Source organism: Heteronotia binoei, chromosome 21 (genome assembly GCF_032191835.1).
Source record: "Heteronotia binoei isolate CCM8104 ecotype False Entrance Well chromosome 21, APGP_CSIRO_Hbin_v1, whole genome shotgun sequence".
In the NCBI taxonomy this organism is placed as follows: Eukaryota; Metazoa; Chordata; class Lepidosauria; order Squamata; family Gekkonidae; genus Heteronotia; species Heteronotia binoei.
The window spans coordinates 29,856,581-29,878,914 of NC_083243.1; the positions used below are offsets into that span (position 1 = coordinate 29,856,581).

Genomic DNA, 22,334 nt, shown 5'->3' on the forward strand with positions numbered 1-22,334 from the left:
ACAACAACCCTGAGAGGGAGGTTAGGCTGAGAGAGTGTGATTGGCCCAAGGTCACCCAGCAAGCTTCCGTGGCATGAGTGGGAATTGAACTCAGGTCCCCCAGATACTTGCACAACACTCTTAATCAAATCCGGAAGGAGGAGTTCAAGAGTCTTCCGGAGGACAAATCCACAATGCCACAGAAATTTGCCTCTCAAATATTACCGTGGCTGAACACTGAAAAGCAGCCTCCAAGCATTAAATTGCTTGATGCAATTATAGACATCCCAGTTAACTACTTCTCTGTATTATGTTGTACACCCACACAGAAGTTATTTAGCAGAGTCTGATAAACAGAGCTGTGTGTTAGTTCACTACAAATGCACCCTTTTCCTCGGTCTGTTTGATTTCATACTGCCTTGGCTTTCCGGTGCTTCTTCCATCCACATTCTCTTCAGTCGCTTTATACCTTGCCAGGGCAAGCTAAATTGAGTTTATTATTTATTTATTATTTATTTTTCGTATTTATATCCCACCCTCCCCGCCGAGGCAGGCTCAGGGCGGCTAACACCATTTCAACATCAACAATAAGATAATAAAACTAGGCTTCCCAATCCCCAGGTCCCAGCGGGGGATCCCCTGGTTTTACAGGCTTCCCCCCTCCCCCAGCCAGCTTGCCAGCGGGGGAAGCTCCACCCCCACTGCCATTATGCACCTCCAGGAACGATTTCCATAGGGAATGATGGGGAATTGATCCGCGGGTGTCAGGGGCTCTGGGGGGGCTGTTTTTTGAGGTAGAGGTGCCAAATTTTCCGTATAGCATCTAGTGCCTCTCCCCAAAATACCCCCCAAGTTTCAAAAGGATTGGACCAGGGGGTCCAATTCTATGAGCCCCAAAAGAAGGTGCCCCTATCCTTCATTATTTTCTATGGAAGGAAGGCATTCTAAAAGGTGTGCTGTCCCTTTAAATGTGATGGCCAGAACTCCCTTGGAGTTCAATTATGCTTGTCACACCCTTGTTCCTGGCTCCACCCCCAATGTCTCCTGGCTCCACCCCCAGAGTCCCCAGATATTTCTTGAATTGGACTTGGCAACCCTAAATAAAACAGTTACAATAATCTGTTATCAATTAAATAATTAAAACAGTTTAAAACAGTTTAAGATTATTAATACAATTTTAAAACGACAGTTTTGGTGCTAAAATTTATACAATACATTCAATGGTATTGGGCATCTATATACTTTGGCTGAAGGCCATTCGAAATGATGTTGTTTTGCAGGCCTTGCGGAACTGAGCAAGGTCCCGCAAGGCTCTGACATCTTCTGGGAGTTGGTTCCACCAGTGAGGGGCCACAATTGAGAAGGCTCTTTCTCTGGTAGCCTTCAATCTTGCCTCCTTCGGCCCAGGGATTGATAATAGATTTTGTGATCTGGATCTAAGTACTCTCTGGGGAATATCTGGGGAGAGACGGTCCCTAAGGTAAGCAGGTCCTTGGCCATATAGGGTTTTAAAGGTAATAACCAGCACCTTGTAGCGGATCCGGAATGCTATTGGTAGCCAGTGCAATCTCCGCAGCCCCGACTTTATGTGGTCCCGCATAGGGAGACCCAATAGCAGCCTGGCCACCACATTCTGCACCAGCTGCAGTTTGTTGAGCTTACTGTGAGTGAACTGCAGATAAGATGAGGGGCATAGGGACCCATTGCTGTTCCCTCCTTCTGTGCATTCTGTGCAAAGCAGAAGCTCTGTGTATATGTGTGTAGATTGTCTCCAAGTCACAACCAACTTATGGCAACACATCCAAGCCCTATAAGAAAAGGCTGAGGGGCTTGGGAATGTTCCATCTGGAGAAGAGGAGGGTGAGAGGGGGGACATGATTGCTCTCTCTAAGTATCGGAAGGGAAGAAGGCAGGGCACTGCTCCTGTAGAGGAGAGGACTCGCAAGAATGGATTTGAAGTAAGGGTGGGAAGATACCAGCTGGTTATTAGGCAAAACTTTCTTACAGTAAGAGTTGTCCAACAGTGAAATCAGCTGCCTAGGGAGCTCCCCCTCACTGGCAGTCTTTAATCAGCAGCTGGACAAACACTTGTCAGAGATGCTCTAGGCCAGGGGTGTCAAATGTGCAGCCTAAGGGCCTGATCAGGCCCCCAGAGGGCTCCTACCAGGCCCACGAGGAACTCACTGTCATCATCTTCCTTCTCTCTCTCTTGTTTCCTTCTGCATCACAGCTTCCTTTGCCAGGCTTGCTCAATTGTACAAGAGCTAAAGAGCAAAGCCTCTATTTTCTCCATTGGCTGACCAACACATGAAACAACTTGTTTACAAAATCTCACAACGCCCAACCATTTCATGTTTTCCCTTGGGTCTTAGGCTCAAAGCATTGTCCATGAGATTCTGTAATGAATGCCAGTAAATCAAAAGTAGGTTTGCAACTTACACACACACACACAAACATCTGAACAAGGTATTTGTGAGATGACCCTGGAGGTCCCTTCCAACTCTATGATTCTATGATTCTATACTCAAGATTGCTACAGCACAGACGTTGTCTCCAGATTTTGATGCAATAATTCACAGCAAGAGATGTCATGTTATTTATGTTAAATAGACAAAATATTGCAATAGTGCTAATCTTTTAAGCATATTTTAAGTTTTTTTCAAAAAAGAAATCTTTAATTTTCTTTGCCTGTGTCCTTTATAAAGTTTATACCTCTGCTACCTGGCATTACGTTTTATGGTACACATGTCCTGGCCTGACAAGGTCTCATTAATGTCAGCTTCGGCCCTCATAACAAATGAGTTCAACACCCCTGCTCAAGGCTAATCCTGCATTGAGCAAGGAGTTGGACTAGATGGCCTGCAAGGCCCTTTCCAGCTCTGTGTGATTCTCTGATTCTAAGTACTAAGCAGAGCTGACCCCACTTAGCTTCTGTGATTTGATGCGGTCAAGCTAACTTGAGGCTCTCCAGGTCAGGGCAAAGTGGGGGCTACTCTGTGGCAATAAACAAACCAAAGGCCACAGAACAATCCTTTCAGAACTGAAACTGGGAAAGACAGTTCTTTCAAAGTACAAGCCAAACCCAGACCGCCCATTTCGAACTGTGACCTGCAGAGTGACTGATGACCTTCCAGTTCTGCCGCACTTTGAGGCCAAGCAGCAAAAGTAGTTAGGCAAGTGTTTGGCTCAGCAGGTCGCAAGTCATACCAACCCGCTGCACAGAAATGCTCAAATCTGGGTTTCCATTGTGTTACACACAATTGATCTGCTGCTATATTGGTGCAAAGAATGTATTGTAAATGAAGATCTTTAAGTAATGTACCACTGTTTATTTGCCAGCTATAACTCTGGTTTGGTTTTTAAAGCCTAGAAGGTTTGCCAGTCTCCAGGTGGGGACTGGAGATCTCCTGGAATTACAGTGGATCTCCAGACCACGTATATTATTTTAAAAAAGCATTTATTCCACTTCTTCCAGAGACAATGGCTGCTTTGGAAGGTGGACTGCATAGCATTATACCCTACCAAGGCTCCTCCCCTCCCCAAACCCCAGTCTCCAACTTCAAATCACTAGGTATTTCCAGACCTGGAGTTTTCTACCCTATAGAGTAGGAATGCTACAAATTTTGCCATGAAAATGTTTGATTATCAAACTTACCATGTTCATAGGTAGTGATCGGATGTGAGCCAGTCACTCTATTTGTGCTGTCAGCACATGCTAAGTGACTGCAAAACCTGCTGAACCAACTTGCATCTCCCTCCCCTCCTCCACTTCCACCACCAAAATTGAGCATGTGCAAAGACTTATAGGAGGCCATTAGCATCACTACTTATATGAACAACAAAGGGTAGGATTAAAGCAGCATTTTTTGATGGCTGATTTATAGGATTTGTGAGACTGGAGTCCGGTTGCAGCTTAGAAACCAGCAAGGTTTTTGGGGATATGAGCTGTCAAGTGTTACAGTTCCCTTCATCAGATACAAGGAGACCTGATGCCCCTAAGGCTTTTTGGTTGTTTTAGCAGGAACACAGTTCTGGCAGGCTTGGCATCAGGGGGAGTGGCCTAAAATGCAAATGAGTACCCGCTGAGCTTTTCCTACAAAAAGCCCTGTGTGGAACAATGGTGACATCAGGGGGTGTGGCCTAATATGCAAATGTGTCCCTGCTGGGCTTTTTCTACAAAAGAAAAGCCCTGAATACCCCAAAAATCTTGTTGGCCTCTTAGGTGCTCCTGGACTCAAATCTAGCTGCTCTACTGCAGACCCAACATAGCCACCCTCTGAAACTCTCTTCATAGGATTTGTGAGTGGATCTAATAATCTATTTCAGGGGTGGCCAAATCTGCTTAACGTAAGAACCACATAAACTAAACATCAAATGTTTGAGAGCCACAAGGAAGGAAGGAAGGAAGGAAGGAAGGAAGGAAGGAAGGAAGGAAGGAAGGAAGGAAGGAAGGAAGGAAGGAAGGAAGGAAGGAAGGAAGGAAGGAAGGAAGGAAGGAAGGAAGGAAAGAAGATAAATGGAGTGAGGGCGAAAGCGAAAGAAAGCAACTAACTAAAAACATTCTCCAAGCTGCTAGCTGGCTTGACTTGGCTTGGAAAAGTGACTTAAAGAGAGAAATGCCTTCTCCAGGCCGGCCAATGGGGTGATGGGGGCTTTGAGAGCCACACAATTTGTGTGAAAGATGGGGGCCTGCGGCTTTCGGACATCTGATGTTTATTCTATGTGGCTCTTACATTAAGCAAATTTGGCCACCCCCAGTCTGAGCCGTTCACAAGACAACGGGTCAAAAAAAAAAAGAAGAAGAAGAGAGAGAGAGAGAGAGAGAGAGAGAGAGAGAGAATGTATTCTTCTGATATCACCACAATATACTTCTGGCTACCTAATAACTTTTGTTCCCAAAGAACTTTGCTTCTAACCTTCTGTACTACCAGGCTAAGTTTGTTCATGGAACAATGCGTTTGAACACAATGAAAAATTGATGCAGATATCTTTGCAAAGCAAACACCAAATGAAATATAAAAGCCTTTTGGAAGGTTAGCATGATTCTTAAAAGCCTTCACCCTCCTTGTCCCCACCGACGGGTGACTCCTACCTGTAAAATGTAAGAAAGGACAAAAGCCCCTTTCACACAACTTATCAAGGAAGACTGAACACACGTGAGTGAGGGAGCAGCACAGGGCTGATCACACATGTTAAATAATGCAGTTTCAATCCACTTTCAAACTGGATTTTGCCAGTTCACACACTAAAATCCACTTGGAATGTGCATGGAAAGTGGACTGAAACTGAATTATTTAGCATGTGAAATCACAGCCCTCCCGTCTTATGTGGGGTGTAAAGTCCTGTGCATATACAGATGCTTGTCAGCATGATCAGGAACTCTGAAAAAGAAGGGCTTTTGATTGGAGGGACAAAGTCCTAGAGTGGTTAAATGCACAGACTCTAACCTGGAAGGACGGGTTTGATTCCCCACCCCTCCACATGCACCTGCTGAGTGACCTTAGTCAGTCACAGTTCTTGGTCATCTTCTCTGTTTCATTCCAATTTTAGTATATGTGCTGCTGAAGCGAGCACACAGTTCTCGAAAGAGCTCTCTTAGCCCTACCTACCTCCCAGGGTATCTGTTGTAGGGTGAGGAAGGGAAAGGAGCAGGGCTTTTTTTGAGCAGGAAACCACAGGAACGCAGTTCCGGCTGTTTTGGTGTCAGGGGGTGTGGACTAACATGCAAATGAATTTCTGCTGGGCTTTTTCTATCAAAAAAGTCCTTTGTGAAACAATGGTAATGTCAGGGGGTTTGGCCTAATATGCAAATGAGTTCCTGGTGGGCTTTTTTGGTAGATTGTAAGCTGCTCTGAGACTTTGAGTGAAGGGTGCGGTATAAATCCAATCTCTTCTTCTCTTCCTCCTTAGGCTGTGGGTTGCCAGGTTATGATACTCACTCAGGCACCTGTTCTCAGGTCCATTCAGCAGAGACAAGCTGGTTCAAAACATCAACCATTTATCTGAAAGAGAACTCCAACACCAACACTAGCATACAAAACCTGGAAACTGAAACTAGAGCTCCACCAATAGGACCAAACCAAGTCACACAGATAGTAGAAGAGGAGCAGACGGTTCCATTACATATATCCATATATGCAATAAATGTACCACACATAGGGGGAAAGATCGTGGCTCAATGGCAGAACATCTGCTGTGCATATAAAATGTCCTAGGTTCAGTCCCCAGCACTTCCAGTTAAAAGGATCAGGAAATTATGTATGTAAGTCCCCTCAAGTCAAAACAAATTCTGGTGATGCCAGTAAGGGCTTTCAAGGAAATGAGAAGCAGAGGTGGTTTGCCATTACCTTCCTCTTCAGCGTCTTCCATGGTGGTCTCCTATCCAAATATTGCTTGTAAATGGAAAGATGAGCAATCCCCTAGTCTATGGGCTTGGTATCTCAAAGTCTGGGATTACTTTACACTAGATAAGACTACTGATGAGGGGCAGTCACGTGCTAATATACCTCAACGTAAATTTGTAATGGAAAAACGGTCTCCTTTTTAAAGAATCCATTTTGCTAATTATTTAACTTTGTCTTAATTTGTGTAACATTACTGGTGAGTTTATGTTGTTTCATATTTTGGAACTTTGTTTTTCTGCAAGCTGTTTGAGTTTATAATAAAGAAAAAAATATTTTAAAAACCCCAAAAAACAAATACCGACCCTGACCCTGTGTAGCTTCTGAGATGTAATGAGATCAGGCTCTGCCACAGGGTTTCCCAAACTTTTCTTTCCCATGGCCCGGTTATTTTTACACTTCTCCTTCATGACCCACTAAAATTTGGGGGTAGAGCCAGGAGACTTTGGGGATGGAGACAGGAATTATGTCATTTCCTGTGGTGTCAAGGGCCAAGTGATGTCACTTCTGGGGTACACTGAACCAAAACTCCACCTTTTCCTGTGATGTCACTTCCAGAATGTCCACCAGTGAGGCCAGGGCACTAGAAATCTTCCCACTGTTGCTTCCCCCCCTTCCAGCACCAAGAATACAGACAGAGCATCACTTGCAGGGAAAGAAAGAAAGAGGGTGGGGGCAAAGAAAAAAAGCCTTCCTCACCATAGGATGACCTCAGCCAGCAACAATTCTGCTCAGGGGCCATTTGGTTAAAAAAAAAAAAATTGCTACTGGAATGCACACTCCCTGCCCCTCCTGGCTAAAAAAAACCACACACACCCTTCTTTGCTGCCCAGGCCTCCCGGAGAAATCTCTCCCAAAGAACATACTGCAAGGCACAGGAAAGCTCATACCTTGAAGAACACTTAATGGGTCTAAAGTGCCAGTGGATGCCAGTTTTTCTTTCAAAAACTGTGAGGGGGGAGAAGGAAGGAGAGGCAGCCCGGCTCCTCTCTGCACAACATAGAGACAGGGGAAGGAAGGAAGCCAAACAGAGCTCAGACTTTGCAGCCTGTGTCAGTCTCCAAGGCTAGCTTTTCTCTGCACAACAGAAAGACAGGGGAAGGAAGGAAGCCAAATGGAGCTCAGGCTTTACAGCCTGTGTCAATCTCAAAGGCTAGCTTTTCTCTACACAATAGAGAGACGGGGGAAGGAAGGAAGCCAAATGGAGAGCAGGCTTTGCAGCCTGTGTCAGTCTTCAAGGCTAGCTTTTCTCTGCACAACAGAGAGCTGGGGGAAGGAAGGAAGCAAAGCTTTGCTGGGGGTGGGACTAGCTTTGGCTTTTCTTGTGACCCAGTAGTGAGGCTTCCGTGGCCCGGTACCGGGTCACGACCCTGCAGATGGGAAACACTGCTCTACCATGTCACCTTTGCTTCCTTCCTGTTAGATGAAGTGAAAGGCCTCTGCCTGAGACCCTCGTGAGCTGCTTATGGTCAGAGCAGACAATACTAACCTTTAATGAACTGCTGGCCTGATTCAGCAGTTAGCACAAGGCAGCTTCATGTCTTCATTGTATGATGGCTGCAAACATATCTGCATAGCTTGCAATCTCTCCAGCAAATGCAATCTATTCAGATGCTTCATCATTTCCCTGTTTTGACTGACAAGACAGGAAGCAAAAACTGGGGTGAGCTTCTGGGGCCAACATACATGCTCGGTGGGCTTCATTCAGTGAAGTGTGTCACAAGTTGCACAGGCCTGTTCTAGAGCAACAGCTCTCGTCATGCCAATATGAAGACAATTAGCTTTTTCTCCCATACAACATAGCCATGGAAACTGAAAACATGAGGGCGGGGCATTGAACCAGCAAATTCTGTGTTTGATAAATGTGCCTCCTGAGTTTGTGAAGGTTCTACACATGCGTAAGGGTAGCATGCAAAGCAAATATTCTACCACTGAACCTTTGAAGGAGCTCCAAATTAGCCTCCCATTTACCTACTATGCTCAGCCCCAATTTCCCTCTCCTGGAGAACTGAGGAGTGGGAGAAAGAAAAGCCTCAACAGTGACATTCCTAGACTTTCCACTATTCTCAGTGGTAAAGACCACTGAGACTAGGGAAGGAAGCCTAGAGTGTCACCCAAAAGTGGCATCTCCTCCTTCCACAGGCACCACTACCCAAATCTCCCAGCATTTGCTGAGGCAGTGTTGGGAACCTTAGTTCCAAAGGAGGTATGGCTAGTTGCTAGGGAGCATAACTTCCTGTTGTCCTATCCTTTTCCTGCATTTGGTACAGGAAGCAGAATGCTTACTGAATTACACCTTGCCATCCTCTTGTTCAGGCAGTGGACTGGCAGCAGTGCTCTCTGTGAGTGTGCCCAGGAGGTATTCCCTTTCTGGCTAATGGTGTGCTTATGTATTATTATGGCAACAGTTGCCTCATAAGGATAGACGATACAGGCATTCTTCAGAACACCACAGGAAAAAAACCAACTGAATGGATACTGGTTTGACCTCTGGTGTGTTTAAACCATGCTTTTATGCAATAAACTCTAGTTGGTTGGTTCTTTGGCTGGCTTTTTATTATTTAGAGATTTTAGAAGCTGCCTTTCTGTCTTTAAGGAGGCTAACAAATAATTTAAAGCATATCACAGTTTGGTTTTAAGGAATTGTTAAGAGTCAACAATAACATTCAAAACACGAGCAAAGACAGAATAAGAGATCAACTGGACATGCCAGGGATTGAACCTGGAACCTTCTGCATGCAAAGGAGATGTTCTGTCACTGAGTCATGTCCTGTTCTGCAATGCACCAATATTCAAAACTCAAGTAGGTTGAGATGGGGGGGGGGGAGTGATTTTGGTCCCAGGTGATTTGGGGTTAGTTTTCCAGACGTAATTAATTCCATTTTGTTCATAAACCTGAGGCTCAATACTCCCTCTAAGATGTGGGGTCTTGTGGGCAAAAATTCTGCTTTGTGAGCTACTGGCATTAAAATTGTGAGCTACTGCATAATTCAGTTTGCTCTGGGACCATTTTTCCTGAGCAAAGACAAAAATGTGTGAGCTGATGGCTAAAAAATGTGAGCTAGCTCGCACTAACTCAGCTTAGAGGGAACACTGCTGAGGATGTCTGCTTCTTGCCTTCTCTCTGCCTCTTTGCTATGAAAGCTTGCCAGGTGACCTTTGGCCAGTCATGGACTGTTAGCCTAACCTACTTCTCAGGGTTGTTGTGAGGATAAAATGGAGAAGAGAATGATGTAAGCTGCTTTGAGTCTCCAGTAGGGATGCCAAGCCCCCAGTCCGGGCGGGGGTTCTCCCACCCTGGAGGTTCCCAACCCACCAGCCCACACTGGGCCGGCGGGGGGGGAACCTCCCCCGACATCACTGGCACAACAGCACACACTGGCAGCTCTAGGAGTTTGTGGGAAAGCTCCATGGTTTTTCTGGACGCTCTAGCAATTTGGGAGGGAAAACTCTATAGTACAATAGATACCATAGAGGTTTTTCTCCAAAAATGCTAGCGTATCCGGGAAAACAATAAGAGTTTTCCAGGAAACGCCTAGAGTGGCTGGTGCGCAACATCACCAGTGCGATGACGTCACTTGCGGGGGGCTGCGGGGGAGTTGGCAATCCTAGTCTCCATTGGGGAGAGAAGAAGGGGATAAATTAAATAAGTAAATAAATATATCATACTTTGGAGCTAGCTTGCAGCCCACTTCATTAAAAAATTGGCCAGCTCTGCTTTATTAAATCTCTTCCTCTTCTCTCTGCCATATGCCTCTAGCTCTTGTTGGTTGTGGTGGAAAGCGCTGTCCAATCACAGTCAACTTATAGTGACCCGGTAAGGTTTTCAAGGCAAGAGACATGCAGAGACGGTAGGAACCCTGGATGTCCTGGGTGGTCTTCCATCCAAATATTGACAGAGGCATAACATCCAAATTTCAAGATGTCATGTTCCTGCTGTACACTGCATTGGTAAGGCTGCACTTGGAGTATCGTGTGCAGGACTGGAGGCCACACTTCAAAAAGGATTTGGACAGAATGGGGCAGGTGCAGAGGAGAGCAACAAGGATGAAAAAGAATGCAATCAAATCATCTTTCAATTCCATTAGTCAGGCTGGAATATTGTGTGCAGTTCTGGAGGCCTCACTTCGGAAAGGATGGGGACAGAATGGAGTGGGTGCAGACGAGAGCAATGAGGATGATGAGGGGCCTGGAGACCAAGCCCCTGGAGGAAAGACTGAGGGACTTGTGCATATTCAGTCTGGAGAAGAGGAGGCTGAGGGGGGACAGGATTGCTCTCTTGAAGTCTTTGAAGGGCTGTCACTTCGAGGAGGGCAGGGAGCTGTTCCTCTAAGTGACAGGAACAGCGGAGGAGAGGACTTGCAAGAATGGGTTTTAATTAAGGGTGGGAAGGTACCGGCTGCATATTAGGAAAAATGTTTTCACAGTAAGGGTTGGACTGAGGGAAGTGGTGAGCTCCCCCTCATTGGCAATCTTTAAGCAGTGGCTCGACGAACACTTGTCAGGGGTGTTCTAGAGCAGGGGTGGCCAAACTGTGGCTCTTTCACACATATTGTGTGACTCTTAAAGTCCTCACAGCCCCATTGCCTGGCTTGGGGAAGGTATTTCTCTCTCTGGCTTGGGGAAGGCATTTCTCTCTAGCTGGTGTCTTGGAGAATGCATTTAAAGTTAAAGTTGCTCACTCCTCTCTCCTTCCTTCCTTGTGGCTCTCAAACATCTGATGTTCATGTCTTGCGTTTAAAGTTAAAGTTGCTCACTCCTCTCTCCTTCCTTCCCTCCTTTCCTTGTGGCTCTCAAAGATCTGATGTTTATTCCTTGTGGCTCTCAAAGATCTGATGTTCATGTCATGTGGCTCTCAAACATCTGATGTTTATTCTGTGTGGCTCTTATGTTAAGCAAGTCTGGCCATCCCTGTTCTAGAGACTGATCCTGCATTGAGCAGGGGACTGATGGCCTGTATGGCCCCTTCCACCTCTGCAGTTCTCTGATTCTCGTAACCAGGGGCAGCCATGTTAGTCCTGTCTAACAGGAGGAGTCCCGGCCTCAATGGTCAGCGTATCTGCTTGTTATGCACTGGGCTTTGTTTTGTAGCAGGAACTCCTTTGCATATTAGGCCACACACCCCTGATGTAGCCAGTCCTCCAAGAGCTTACAGGGCTCATCGTGCAGGTCCTACTGTAAGCTTCAGGACTGGCTACATCAGGGGGGTGCAGCCTAATATGCAAAGTAGTTCCTACTACAAAAAAAGACTTGTTAATCCCTCCAGCTAAACGGATGAGGTAGTAGATGATGTCTCCTTGAGAGCCTGGACAGCTGATGCTGGCTAGGGCAGACAAAGCAGACCCTCCTAGCCCAGAGGTTGGACTCATTAGAAGCTGACGACACACACACATCCTTTTAAGAGAGTGACATCTGCATCTGTGCAAGGATTCTTGCACAATTCCAGAGGTCTGCATTGGCAACATGAGGGTGGCCGGTGCAGCACATAAAGCACACATGTTCACTTAAGGCACAAACACAGCTAGGACTGGGTCGCAGGGAATGTAGGGCTAACAGTTTCGAGGGGGGAGGGATTCAGAAATCCGACAGAATGGCTTTCGCAAGGGAGGACTTCTCTTGTGTGTAGAGGGAGATTCAAGAATGAACCTCATGAATCGGTGGATTCTGTCTGCTCTGCCAGGCATTTTGCTAGTGATTGCCAAGGCAACCGTGGACAGGGGCTCTTGGCCTCCACCGAAAGGGGAGAGTTGAAGTGAATGAACCAAGGAAGGAAGGAAGGAAGGAAGGAAGGAAGGAAGGAAGGAAGGAAGGAAGGCGTGCAGAGTAGTTTGGATCCCTTCAATGTAAAGCACAAGCTGCTTTCTCATTCCCTGGTTTTAATGCCTTGTCCTTCTCTGTTTTATAGCATACGGTTTAGAATTAGGACTAGCGATTATAGGCTATATTATATAGCAAAGAAGGCTGATTCGTTTTGAAGCACGAGACCTGTTTGAGATCTATGGTTTACAGACTTGTCCCGGAATTTTATTCTTGAATGCCATGAAACTGCTCATTACAGGTTTCCGTCGTTACAGAGTTTCTTCACTGGAAACGCGCCGGCTTCTATGGGCTCGGCCTGGGAGTCAATCGCTACAAGGATCGCGCTGACCGAGAGGTTTCCAGCACAGGGCCCCGATCCGGAAGCCGTGCCGGCAGGGCCCTTCACGACGTTCAGAGCGGCGGGACCGGAGGGAGCCTTGAAGCCCAGGGCCGACCTCCACCCCCCACCCCTTTCCGCTGTTAACACTGTGGGGAAGAAGAGGCAGAGTTTCCTCGCCCCGGGTGCAGATCGCCTTTCTCGCTAGGAAGTCGCCCAGTCAGGAAAGGGTTAAAGAGAGTCCCCACCCCACCTCCCCACCGCGGGCCAAACTTTCCTCGTGGCGATCCAAGGGGGAGCGGAGCAGGAGCCAAAGTCGGGGGTGCGGGGGGAGGGGGAGAGAAGGGCGAAAGAAACTCGTTTGGGGGCAGCGTTCCCTCCAAGCCGCACAATCATGCGAGCAGAACAATCTACTTTGTGAGCTGCTTGCAGCATTGAAGTTGTGAGCTGCTGCATCAATCACTTCGTGTGCCCCGGGGCCCTCCTTCCTGAGCGGAGACAAAAAGCTGTGAGTTGGAGGCTCCAAACCTGTGAGCCGGCTCCCGCTCACTCAGCTTAGAGGGCACACTGGTGAGAGGTCCCTGGGAGAAGTCCTGCGCCGGCTGCTCGGCCTGTGCTCAACTCCCTCTGTCGGGGGTTGGGCAGAGAGAGAGGCGAGGAGGGCAGCGTGCTCCTCAATCCAACACGCCCGGGCTGGAGAGAGAAGCTCGGGGGGGTGGTTCGCTTGCAGCTCGGCAGCCGCCCCGGCGTGGTCCCTTCTTCTTCTTCTTCTTCCCTCCCTGCTCCGCCTCCTCCCGGCCGGCCGGGGCTGCCTCCGGGCTTGCAACTTTCTCCTCTCTCCTCCCGGGCGCAGCAGCAGCAGCAGCAGGAGGAACCTGTTACTGGCGGCTTCTTCCTGCCACTGAGTCATCCCCCTGCCTGCCTTCCCGGGTCTCCGGGGCTTCGGCGGCGGCGGCGGGGCTGCGTTCTTCCGGAGGGGATCGGCGCAACGTGCTCGCTTCACGCCCCCCCCCCCCAGCTTGCAGATGTGGGGTCCGCCCGGCAGACGCTTGCTGGCCGGCGGCGGGGTGGAGAAGAGCCCCGAACTAGGCATGAATCTGCTGCCGCGCGAATGCTTGCCCTCCCACTGACTCGCTCCTCTTGTCTGCTTTCTCTCTCTCTCTCTCTTTTTGTAGGCCTCTGCGGCAGAAATGGAGAAAATAAGGTAAGTGCGAGACAGTTTTCATTCGATCGTCTTTTTGGGGGGAGGGTGGGGGAGGAAAGAGAGAAAAGCCCGCTTTGCCAGGCGCACATTTTATTCCTTGGCTTCGCGGGGGAAATGGCTGAGGGGCGGCGATGCCGAGAGCGAGTTGCCCCCTTCTGCACGGGTGTGTGCTTCGCGAACGTGTGAATGTCGGGGCTGGTCGTGCTCTGTGCACGCGGTTTCCCAGACCAGATGGCCGCCGGGGGTCTGTTCGACTGAAGGCAGGCAGCCGCCGCAAACGGCGTGCAAGCGGAGAAGCCAGCTCGGTCTACATGGGGGTGGGAGGGTTGCCCAAAAAGCTTCCCATTTCAAAGAGAGAAAAGGAACGAAGATGCACATCAAAGCCATTCTGTTTCCGTGTAACGCCGTGGTTCTTGGTGGTGTTGGTTTTTTGTGTCTTGACATTTCTGGTATAGCTGGGAATTTATTCCCACCCCACCCCTCAGCCAACAATGTTGTTTCCTCTGTGTTCAAAATGTTGTCAGCCTGTGCAATTTCTTCCTTTCTTTCTTTAAAAAAGCATCACTTCCCTTGCTTTAAACCAAAAGGGACATGGTGTGTTTTAAACTGTACAAGTTTCCCCCATTTTGTGTCTGAGTGTAAAGTCTGCTTTTGGAGGTTTGGCTTCTGTATGTCTTGCAATGAATATCCGAGCGTGGGACATCAGGTGCTCGTGGTCCCCTTTAAAAATATTTTTTTGGGTACAAGGTGTAAATAAAACCCAGGTTTCAGCCTTGTCTTGTGAGCAGCGTTCCCTCTAAGCTGCAGTCTTGTGAGCAAAAATGCTATTTTGTGAGCTACTGGCGTTAAAGTTGTGAGCTACTGGAATTAAAGTTGTGAGCTACTGCATAAATTATTGTGCTCTGGGGTCATCCTTCCTGAGCTAAGACAAAAATCTGTGAGCTGGAGGCTAAAAATCTGTGAGCTAGCTCATGCTAACTCCGCTTAGAGGGAACACTGCTTGTGAGTAAACCCTATTGAGCTCTGCAGGAGTGACTTCTGAGTGAACAGGCATAGGTTCGTACTGTAGGCAATCTCTTCTGAGCTTCTGGGTGTGATTTGGAGTATGCTTGGGTTTTGAGGTTTTGTTGAGGTTCAGTTCTTTTGCTTCTGGTTCCAATGGGTCATTTGAGACACTTTGTCCAATGAGGTGCAGCTTTTTGGCTTGCCAGCGTGCAAAGGTTTCTTTCAAAGTTTGTGGACCCATGTCAGGAAAGTTGTAAGGCTCTGGAAATGGTGATGAGGATGAAAAGAGGAAGGTAGAGCTCTTGAGAGGGGGGAATTCAAGCAGAAAAAATCTCCCTGTTGTACCCTGTTTGTTAGATGATCGTAGGCAAGATTCGTTGTGGTAGGAAGTAACAGTGAAGATGCTGCTACAGTCAGACGCATTTGGTGGCAGGACCAGCTCAGGCCTTCACCACTGGTTGCTCAAACTGAAATTCCTCAGGTTGGTGGACAGAGGCCTTGGAATTTGCTCTGGTCCCCTTGATGTTAAGAGAGGGATGGTGACAGGCCCAGCCTGGAAATACATAAATGTTCCCGTCTTCTTCCTTTTGCTAAACTTGGCGAAATGATCCAGGAGTGTTCTGGGCGCAAAGAGGCTGATGCGTTGTTGTTGGGGGGGGGGGGTTGGGGGGGGAATTGCAAGGCAAAAGAAAGGGGCGTGGAGAGATGTATGCTCGAGTCCTTTAGAAGCGTTGCCTGATTTTGCTGCATTTTGATTCCTGCTTCCAAAGGAAATGCTGGAGCTTTCACCAAAAGCTACAAGAAATCCAGGTTTTTTAAATTAGCGTCGTCTCCTCTGTGATCAGATATTGTATGCTGTGAAGCACGTGAAATTACTCCCTTTCCGCCCCGCAAGTGAGGAAACTAGGAAGGGGAAGAAAATGACAGGACCAGGGGTGGTCAGGCTGTGGCTCGGGAGCCACATGTGGCTCTTTCACACATATTGTGTGGCTCTCAAAGTCCCCATCGCCCCATTGACCAGCTTCGAGAAAGCATTTGTCTCTCCAAATCACTTCTCCAAGCTAAGCCAGCCAGCAACTTGGAGAATGCATTTAAAGTTAAAGTTGATTTCTTTCCACCTCTCGCTCCTGCAATCTATTTTCCTTCCTTTCTTCCTTCTCTCAAGCATCAGATGGTGATGTTTTGCAGCTCTCAAACATCTGACGTTTATTCTATGTGGCTTTAACATTAAGCTAGTTTGGCCACCCCTGGACTGGACCAAAAAAAGATATCAACCATAAGGAATGTTGTTTGGGCTCCAGCATAATTTAGGGAAAGGCAGGCCTGCCCCTAAAGCCACCCCACAGGTCCTGTACCATATAGAAGCAGTTGCGCTTCTAGCCCACTTATTGGTTTGAACCACATGGTAACTATTTTGAGAAACAATTCAGTGGCCTTCTCTGTAGGAAGGCATGCCCAAGAGCTGGCATTAGGTAATAGCATTGGACTGGAATCAGGGTTCAAATCCCCACTTGGGCATGATGTTCACTGGGTAACTTTGGGCAAATTGCTTCTGCCTGACCTACCTGACAAGGTTGTTGTGAGGCTCAAGGGGGAGGAAAAGAGAACTGTACACTGTCCTGAACTCCTTGGAGGAGGGCAGTGTACCAAATGTGGTGAATAAATCAATGAAGATACAAATTCCTTTTCACCAGCAAGAGTGCCATTTGCTGATAAGAGTGCTTCTGTAGTTGTGATGAGGTATGAAAAGTAGACGCAGTACACATTCTTAAAACAAAGTGCTCCCCCCCCCCCCAGTTTGGATGACACAGGCTAGCCTGATCTTGTCAGATCTCAAAAGCTAAGCAGGGTTGGCCCTGGTCAGTACTTGGATGGGAAACCACCAAGGAAATCCATCATTGCTATGCAGAGGCAAGCAGTGGCCAACTACCTCTGTTTGTCTCTTGCCTTGGAAACCCCACAGAGTTGCCATAAGCCAGCTGTGACAATGGAGACAAACATACAAACAAAAATCAAGAACCAGGGTTCAAGCCCTGACCTCATCAGCTCTTGGAAGCTAAGCAGGTACTTGGATGGGGATGGAATCTCCTTGGAATACCAGAGCTGGAGGCAAGGGCAGGATTTATTTAGCCGCCTCTCTGAATATCCTCCATGCCCCCAGTAGGGGTCAGGCAGTTGATGAGCGCTGACACCTTTGGGCATCTTTGCTCTTGGTGGTTCTCCCCCTACCCCCCACATTGTATTCAGAAAATTGCATCATATTTATGGTTCAGAATCAGCAGCCTTTCTGTTTGCAGTGCCCTTAAATGCCTGCCTCCTCTCTAGCTAGGCTTTCAATAGAAGCAAGTTGGCATGAACAGAGGTGCTGTTTCACTTGAAATATCCACTTCTATCAGTGCAGGAGCACTACGGAAAGAGAAAAGAAGTCCAGAGGTGAAGGAAACCTGTGATCCTCCTGAAATATGGCACATGCTCAGCCTTTGTAAGCAGCAGCTGGACAAACACTTGTCAGGGATGCTCTAGGTTGATCTTGCATTGAGCAGGGTGTTGGACTAGATGGCCCCTTCCAGCTCTGTGATTCTATAGCTTAGCTTCTCACCTGTGGGCTGTTTTTCTCCTCAGAATAAGGTTGTCTGGCAGCATAATACTCACCCCAGAAATCTTCTGTCCTCCCTAAACAGCTATGTAGCAGTGGACATCAAAGCACTGGCCTCTCCCTCCAAGCCTTACCAACCCCCCCCCCCCCCCAATATAACTCCTTCCAACCTCCAACAAATTTCACACAAGAATCCATTTTATGTCCTGTCTCCCCTGCACACACCTCCCTGTATGATGCTTCTGAGAAACACTTGATGACATCATGTGAGGTTCCTACAGGTCACATGATACTTCAGCTGTCCATATGTTTGCATTACCAGGGCTTTTTTTGTAGCAGGAACTGCTTTTGCATATTAGGCCACACACCTTTGAAGTAGCCAATCCTCCAAGAGTTTACAGTAGGCCCTGTGCTAAGAGCCCTGTAAGCTTCTAGAGGATTGGCTACATCGGGGTGTGTGGCCTAATATGCAAATGAGTTCCCGCTAAAAGCCCTGCCTGCAAAAATAAAGGGCCGGGGTTTTTTTTTCCTAATGGGAGTGCTCTGTTCTGTCCTGAAAACTAAGCCTACTGATCTGAGCTGGGATTGGTGGAATTTCAGCGGCAGGTCAGTTTCCCTCTGCCAGTGGGTTGGGGGCTCCACAACTTGGGGATCCCCTGCCCCCGGCAGGAGCTTGGGCAGCCCTGGAGTCTATTCTTGTCAGTATTGTCAGCTCTGACTGGCAGCGGTTTTCTAGGGAGGTCTTTCTCATCACCTGCTTAAATGGTCCTTTTCTCTGAAGATGCCAGGGACTGAACCTGGGACATTGTATGCGAAGCAGAAGCTCTACCATGGAGCCACATCCCCATCATTTATAGCTGTTTGGCTTGTATAGTAAAGCTGGAGAGCATATCTCAGTGTAGAGAGTCTGAAGCTAAGAGGGCAATAGCTTTTGTTCTCCATAAATCAGATCTTTACAGGCAAAGCAGCTAGATGGAACTACTGAGGAATACATTTCAGCTGTTTTGAATATCTTCCGGTTTCTACTCTGAGATTGAATCTAGCAGTTTTGATGGGCCAGAAACGCACCATCACTTAATGTCCAGCATCAAAGTCTCCTCCTCCCAACTACCATTACATTCACCTTTCTGAATTAATCACAAGAATGCTCCTTTCCTTTTACTTTCTTTTTATACGCTTAGAAAAGCAGCAAAAGACATTTATTTCTTCTTTTTTTTTAATGCAAGTGCTAAAAGGACTGAGACAAATTTCACAATTGCTAGAGTAGGGGTGTCAAACTTGCAGCCTGAGGACTGTATCAGGCCCCTGAGCAACTGGCTGATCTGCTTCCTTCTCCCTCTCTCTTGCTTCCTTCTGTGCCTCAGCTTGCTTTGCCAGACTTGCTCAATTGCACAGGTGCTACAGAGCAAAGCCTCTATTTTCCTCATTGACTGAGAATCTTCCCTTGGGGAGGAAGAGGGGAGGGAGAGCTTGCTTTGCCAGGCTCTCACAGTCACACAGCAGAGCTACTGAGCTAAGTCTCTCTTCCTTCAGTTGGCTGAAACTCCTCCCCCTCCTTGTCCCTTAGGGAGGGAGGGAAGGAGCCAGAGCTTCCTTTGTCCAGTTTCCTGGACCCCATGGGAGAGATGCAAAGAAAACACCTTTAAGACCAACAAGTGCTAATGTTTTAAGCATATTTTATTTTAAGGGCTTTAAAAAAACCTTTAATTGTGTTTGTGTCCTCTATAAAGTTTATATCTCTGCTATCTGGCATTACATTTTATGACACACATGGCCTGCCTCAACAAGGACTCATTTATGTCGGATCCAGTCCTCATAACAAATGAGGTTGACGCCCTGTGCTACAGCGATCTTAGGATCCTTATCACTGAGCAAAAGAGCCAGGGTTTCTGGAGTATGGGGGGGGGGGCTGCGACGATTGGCTGAATAAGGCTTAATATAGTAACCCCTCATAATCTCAAAAAATCTGCATCCCAGCAGGGTGTTAGAAGGATGTATCAGTCCTGTTAAGGCCATATGGGCAGATTCTATCAGTGCAGCGGCTATTCAAAAATCTCCCTTGCAAAACCGTTGTTGGTATAACGTTTAGTCTTGCAAACCAAAAAAGCTCTGCAATAATGTGGGATGGTAAGATAGCCCATAGTACAACCCGTTCAGACATTAGGGATTGAATGGGAGGATGTTGCTGTGTTATGCAATCAGTCAGATTTAGTTACTGTGGGAAAGTGAAGGCAGCTGTGCAGGATGGCAAGCGATAGCAGTGGCAAGCGATGGCAGCAAGAACCTATTGAAAAAAAAAATAGATATGTATCTGAGGAATTTTGACTTAGCAGCTACCCTAAAGAAGCAAAATATGTAGGCTCACCCTTTACCCTTAAAATTCAGGGCAAGGTTGCCTGGCCTTACAGGGTACAACCTTTTGGGCAGAACTCTTGTACTTTTAGCACACCTTCTTCAAGTCAAACCTTTTCAGCCTACAGTAGCCTTCTCATGCTTTAACATATTTCAGTAAGATTGGAATTCTTTGCTTTAGAGTTCTCAGGAGAGTAGTGATATGCCAGAATAGATCTGGCACTGGCGAAGCAGCGCTCGAGAAAAGAGCTTGAACTTTGCTCGGTCTCTGCCACATTCGCTCGTCGCTCGCTGTCTCAGATATTAAATTCACTGCCAGTGATTTCTTAACCCAGAGAGAGAGGCTTATCCTACAAACTCAAGGGTCCGACTGTTGAAGAGGGATATCGCAAGCCCCTGCTTTGCATCGAATCCTATTGAAGGTTAATACGGTTTTACTTTTGACTGTAAACCTCTTGGAGGGAAATGACCCGTCCTTTGCTTACAGCACGGTGCAAAAGCTCCATGCACGACTACAAGTGCTGTGTATCAGCGTGAAAAATATTGATGGAAAGAAAGCTTGGCATTTTAAGTTGCCATTGACTGCTTCCCAAAACCCTGCAGGTTAATTGGGTGAGGCCTAGTACTTTTGAGTAAGAAGCTATTCTGGACTGGAGTGGACTGGGGCAAAGGAAGACAAGGGGAATGGAAGGGGGAACAGAAAACAACATACCTTGTGTTTTTCTGTCTCTTCCTGGGGCACCTGTTTGAGCATCAGTCTAGATGTCTGCAGCCAGTCTCAGGGATAGGTAAGCAGTGCTGTGTGGATCTGAGAGGCTGATAAAGTTGAGACCCTACTCTGGGGTCTGCAGTGACTCTTAGAAGAAGAAGAAGATATTGGATTTATATCCCACCCTATACTCTGAATCTCAGAGCTGCTTACAATCTCGTATATCTTCTCCCCTCACAACAGACACTCTATGAGGTGGGTGGGGCTGAGAGAGCTCTTCTAGCAGCTGCACTTTCAAGGACAACTCCTACGAGAGCGGTGGCTGACCCAAGGCCATTCCAGCAGCTGTAAGTGAAGGAATGGGGAATCAAACCCAGTTCTTCCAGATAAGAGTCCACACACTTAACCACTACACCAAACTGGCTCAGTGTTCCACAATGCATCCATGCCCTGTGTCCCTGGGTTTTTTTAGCATACATCCCTGGTAAGAAACTGTTTCAATTTGCCCTGGTTTTATTGTGGAGGAGTTGTCTTCTTTTAAAAAGGCAAAGTGTTAATATGTCTACCTGTGCACCACTGCTGTTATTCCTCAGATTTCAACCTCCTTCTTAAGGAGCTATATCTATGAGCCAGGCTATGACCATTTTGGCATCAGGGTACATGCACAAACAAAAATGCTTTGCGGATCACCACTTGCTATATTGTTTCAGCCCTCTCAGTCATCTCTTCTCCAGGCTAAATATACCCAGCGCCTTCACCTTATCCTCATAGGACTTGGTCTCCGTATATGGCTATGTAGTTCCTTTGATGCATTGACATTTCCATTTGTAGACGAAAAAGCAGCAATTTCTGGTGATTTCTCTGCCACCCCATCCCTGATTACAGACATAAGAACACAAGTTGGATCAGGCCAATGGCCCATCCAGTCCAACACACTGTGTCACACAGTGGCCAAAAAAATTATATATATACACACACACACATATATATATATATATATATACACACTGTGGCTAATAGCCACTGATGGACCTCTGCTCCATATTTTTATCTAACCCCATCTTGAAGCTGTCTATGCTTGTAGCCGCCACCACCTCCTGTTGCAGTGAATTCCACAAGTTAATCACCCATTGGGTGAAGAACCACTTCCTTTTATCCATTTTAACCTGACTGCTCAGCAATTTCATCGAATGCCCATGAATTCTTGTATTGTGAGAAAGGGAGAAAGGTACTTCTTTCTCTACTTTCTCCATCCCATGCATTATCTTGTAAACCTCTATCATGTCACCCCGCAGTCGACATTTCTCCACGCTAAAGAGCCCCAAGCGTTTTAACCTTTCTTCATAGTGAAAGTGTTCCAACCCTTTAATCATTCTAGTTGCCCTTTTCTGGACTTTCTCCAATGCTATAATATCCTTTTTTGAGGTGCGGTGACCAGAATTGCACGCAGTATTCCAAATGAGACTGCACCATCGATTTATACAGGGGCATTATGATACTGGCTGATTTGTTTTCAATTCCCTTCCTAATAATTCCCAGCATGGCGTTGGCCTTTTTTATAGCAATCGCACACTGTCTTGACATTTTCAGTGAGTTATCTACCACGACCCCAAGATCTTTCTCTTGGTCAGTCTTTGCCAGTTCACATTCCATCAACTTGTATTTGTAGCTGGGATTCTTGGCCCCAATGTGCATTACTTTGCACTTGGCCACATTGAACCTCATCTGCCACATTGACGCCCACTCACCCTGCCTCAACAGATCCCTTTGGAGTGCCTCACAATCCTCTCTGGTTCTCACCACCCTGAACAATTTAGTATCATCTGCAAACTCGGCCACTTCACTGCTCACTCCCAACTCCAAATCATTTATGAATAAGTTAAAGAGCATGGGACCCAGTGCCGAGCCCTGTGGCACCCCACTGCTTACCGTCCTCCACTGCGAACACTGCC

General features: G+C 47.1%; 1 protein-coding gene across 3 annotated transcripts in view; it reads left to right on the forward strand.

The window, feature by feature from the left end:
* BEGAIN (brain enriched guanylate kinase associated) overlaps nucleotides 1–22,334 on the forward strand; it is a 356,417-nt gene that overhangs the window by 96,860 nt on the left and 237,223 nt on the right. For all 3 annotated transcript variants that reach the window (XM_060262289.1, XM_060262286.1, XM_060262287.1), the window contains exon 2: nucleotides 13,692–13,720. In XM_060262289.1, the coding sequence (XP_060118272.1) occupies nucleotides 13,707–13,720 (14 nt within the window). In that variant the 5' untranslated portion in view covers nucleotides 13,692–13,706. The remainder of the gene's footprint in view (nucleotides 1–13,691; nucleotides 13,721–22,334) is intronic.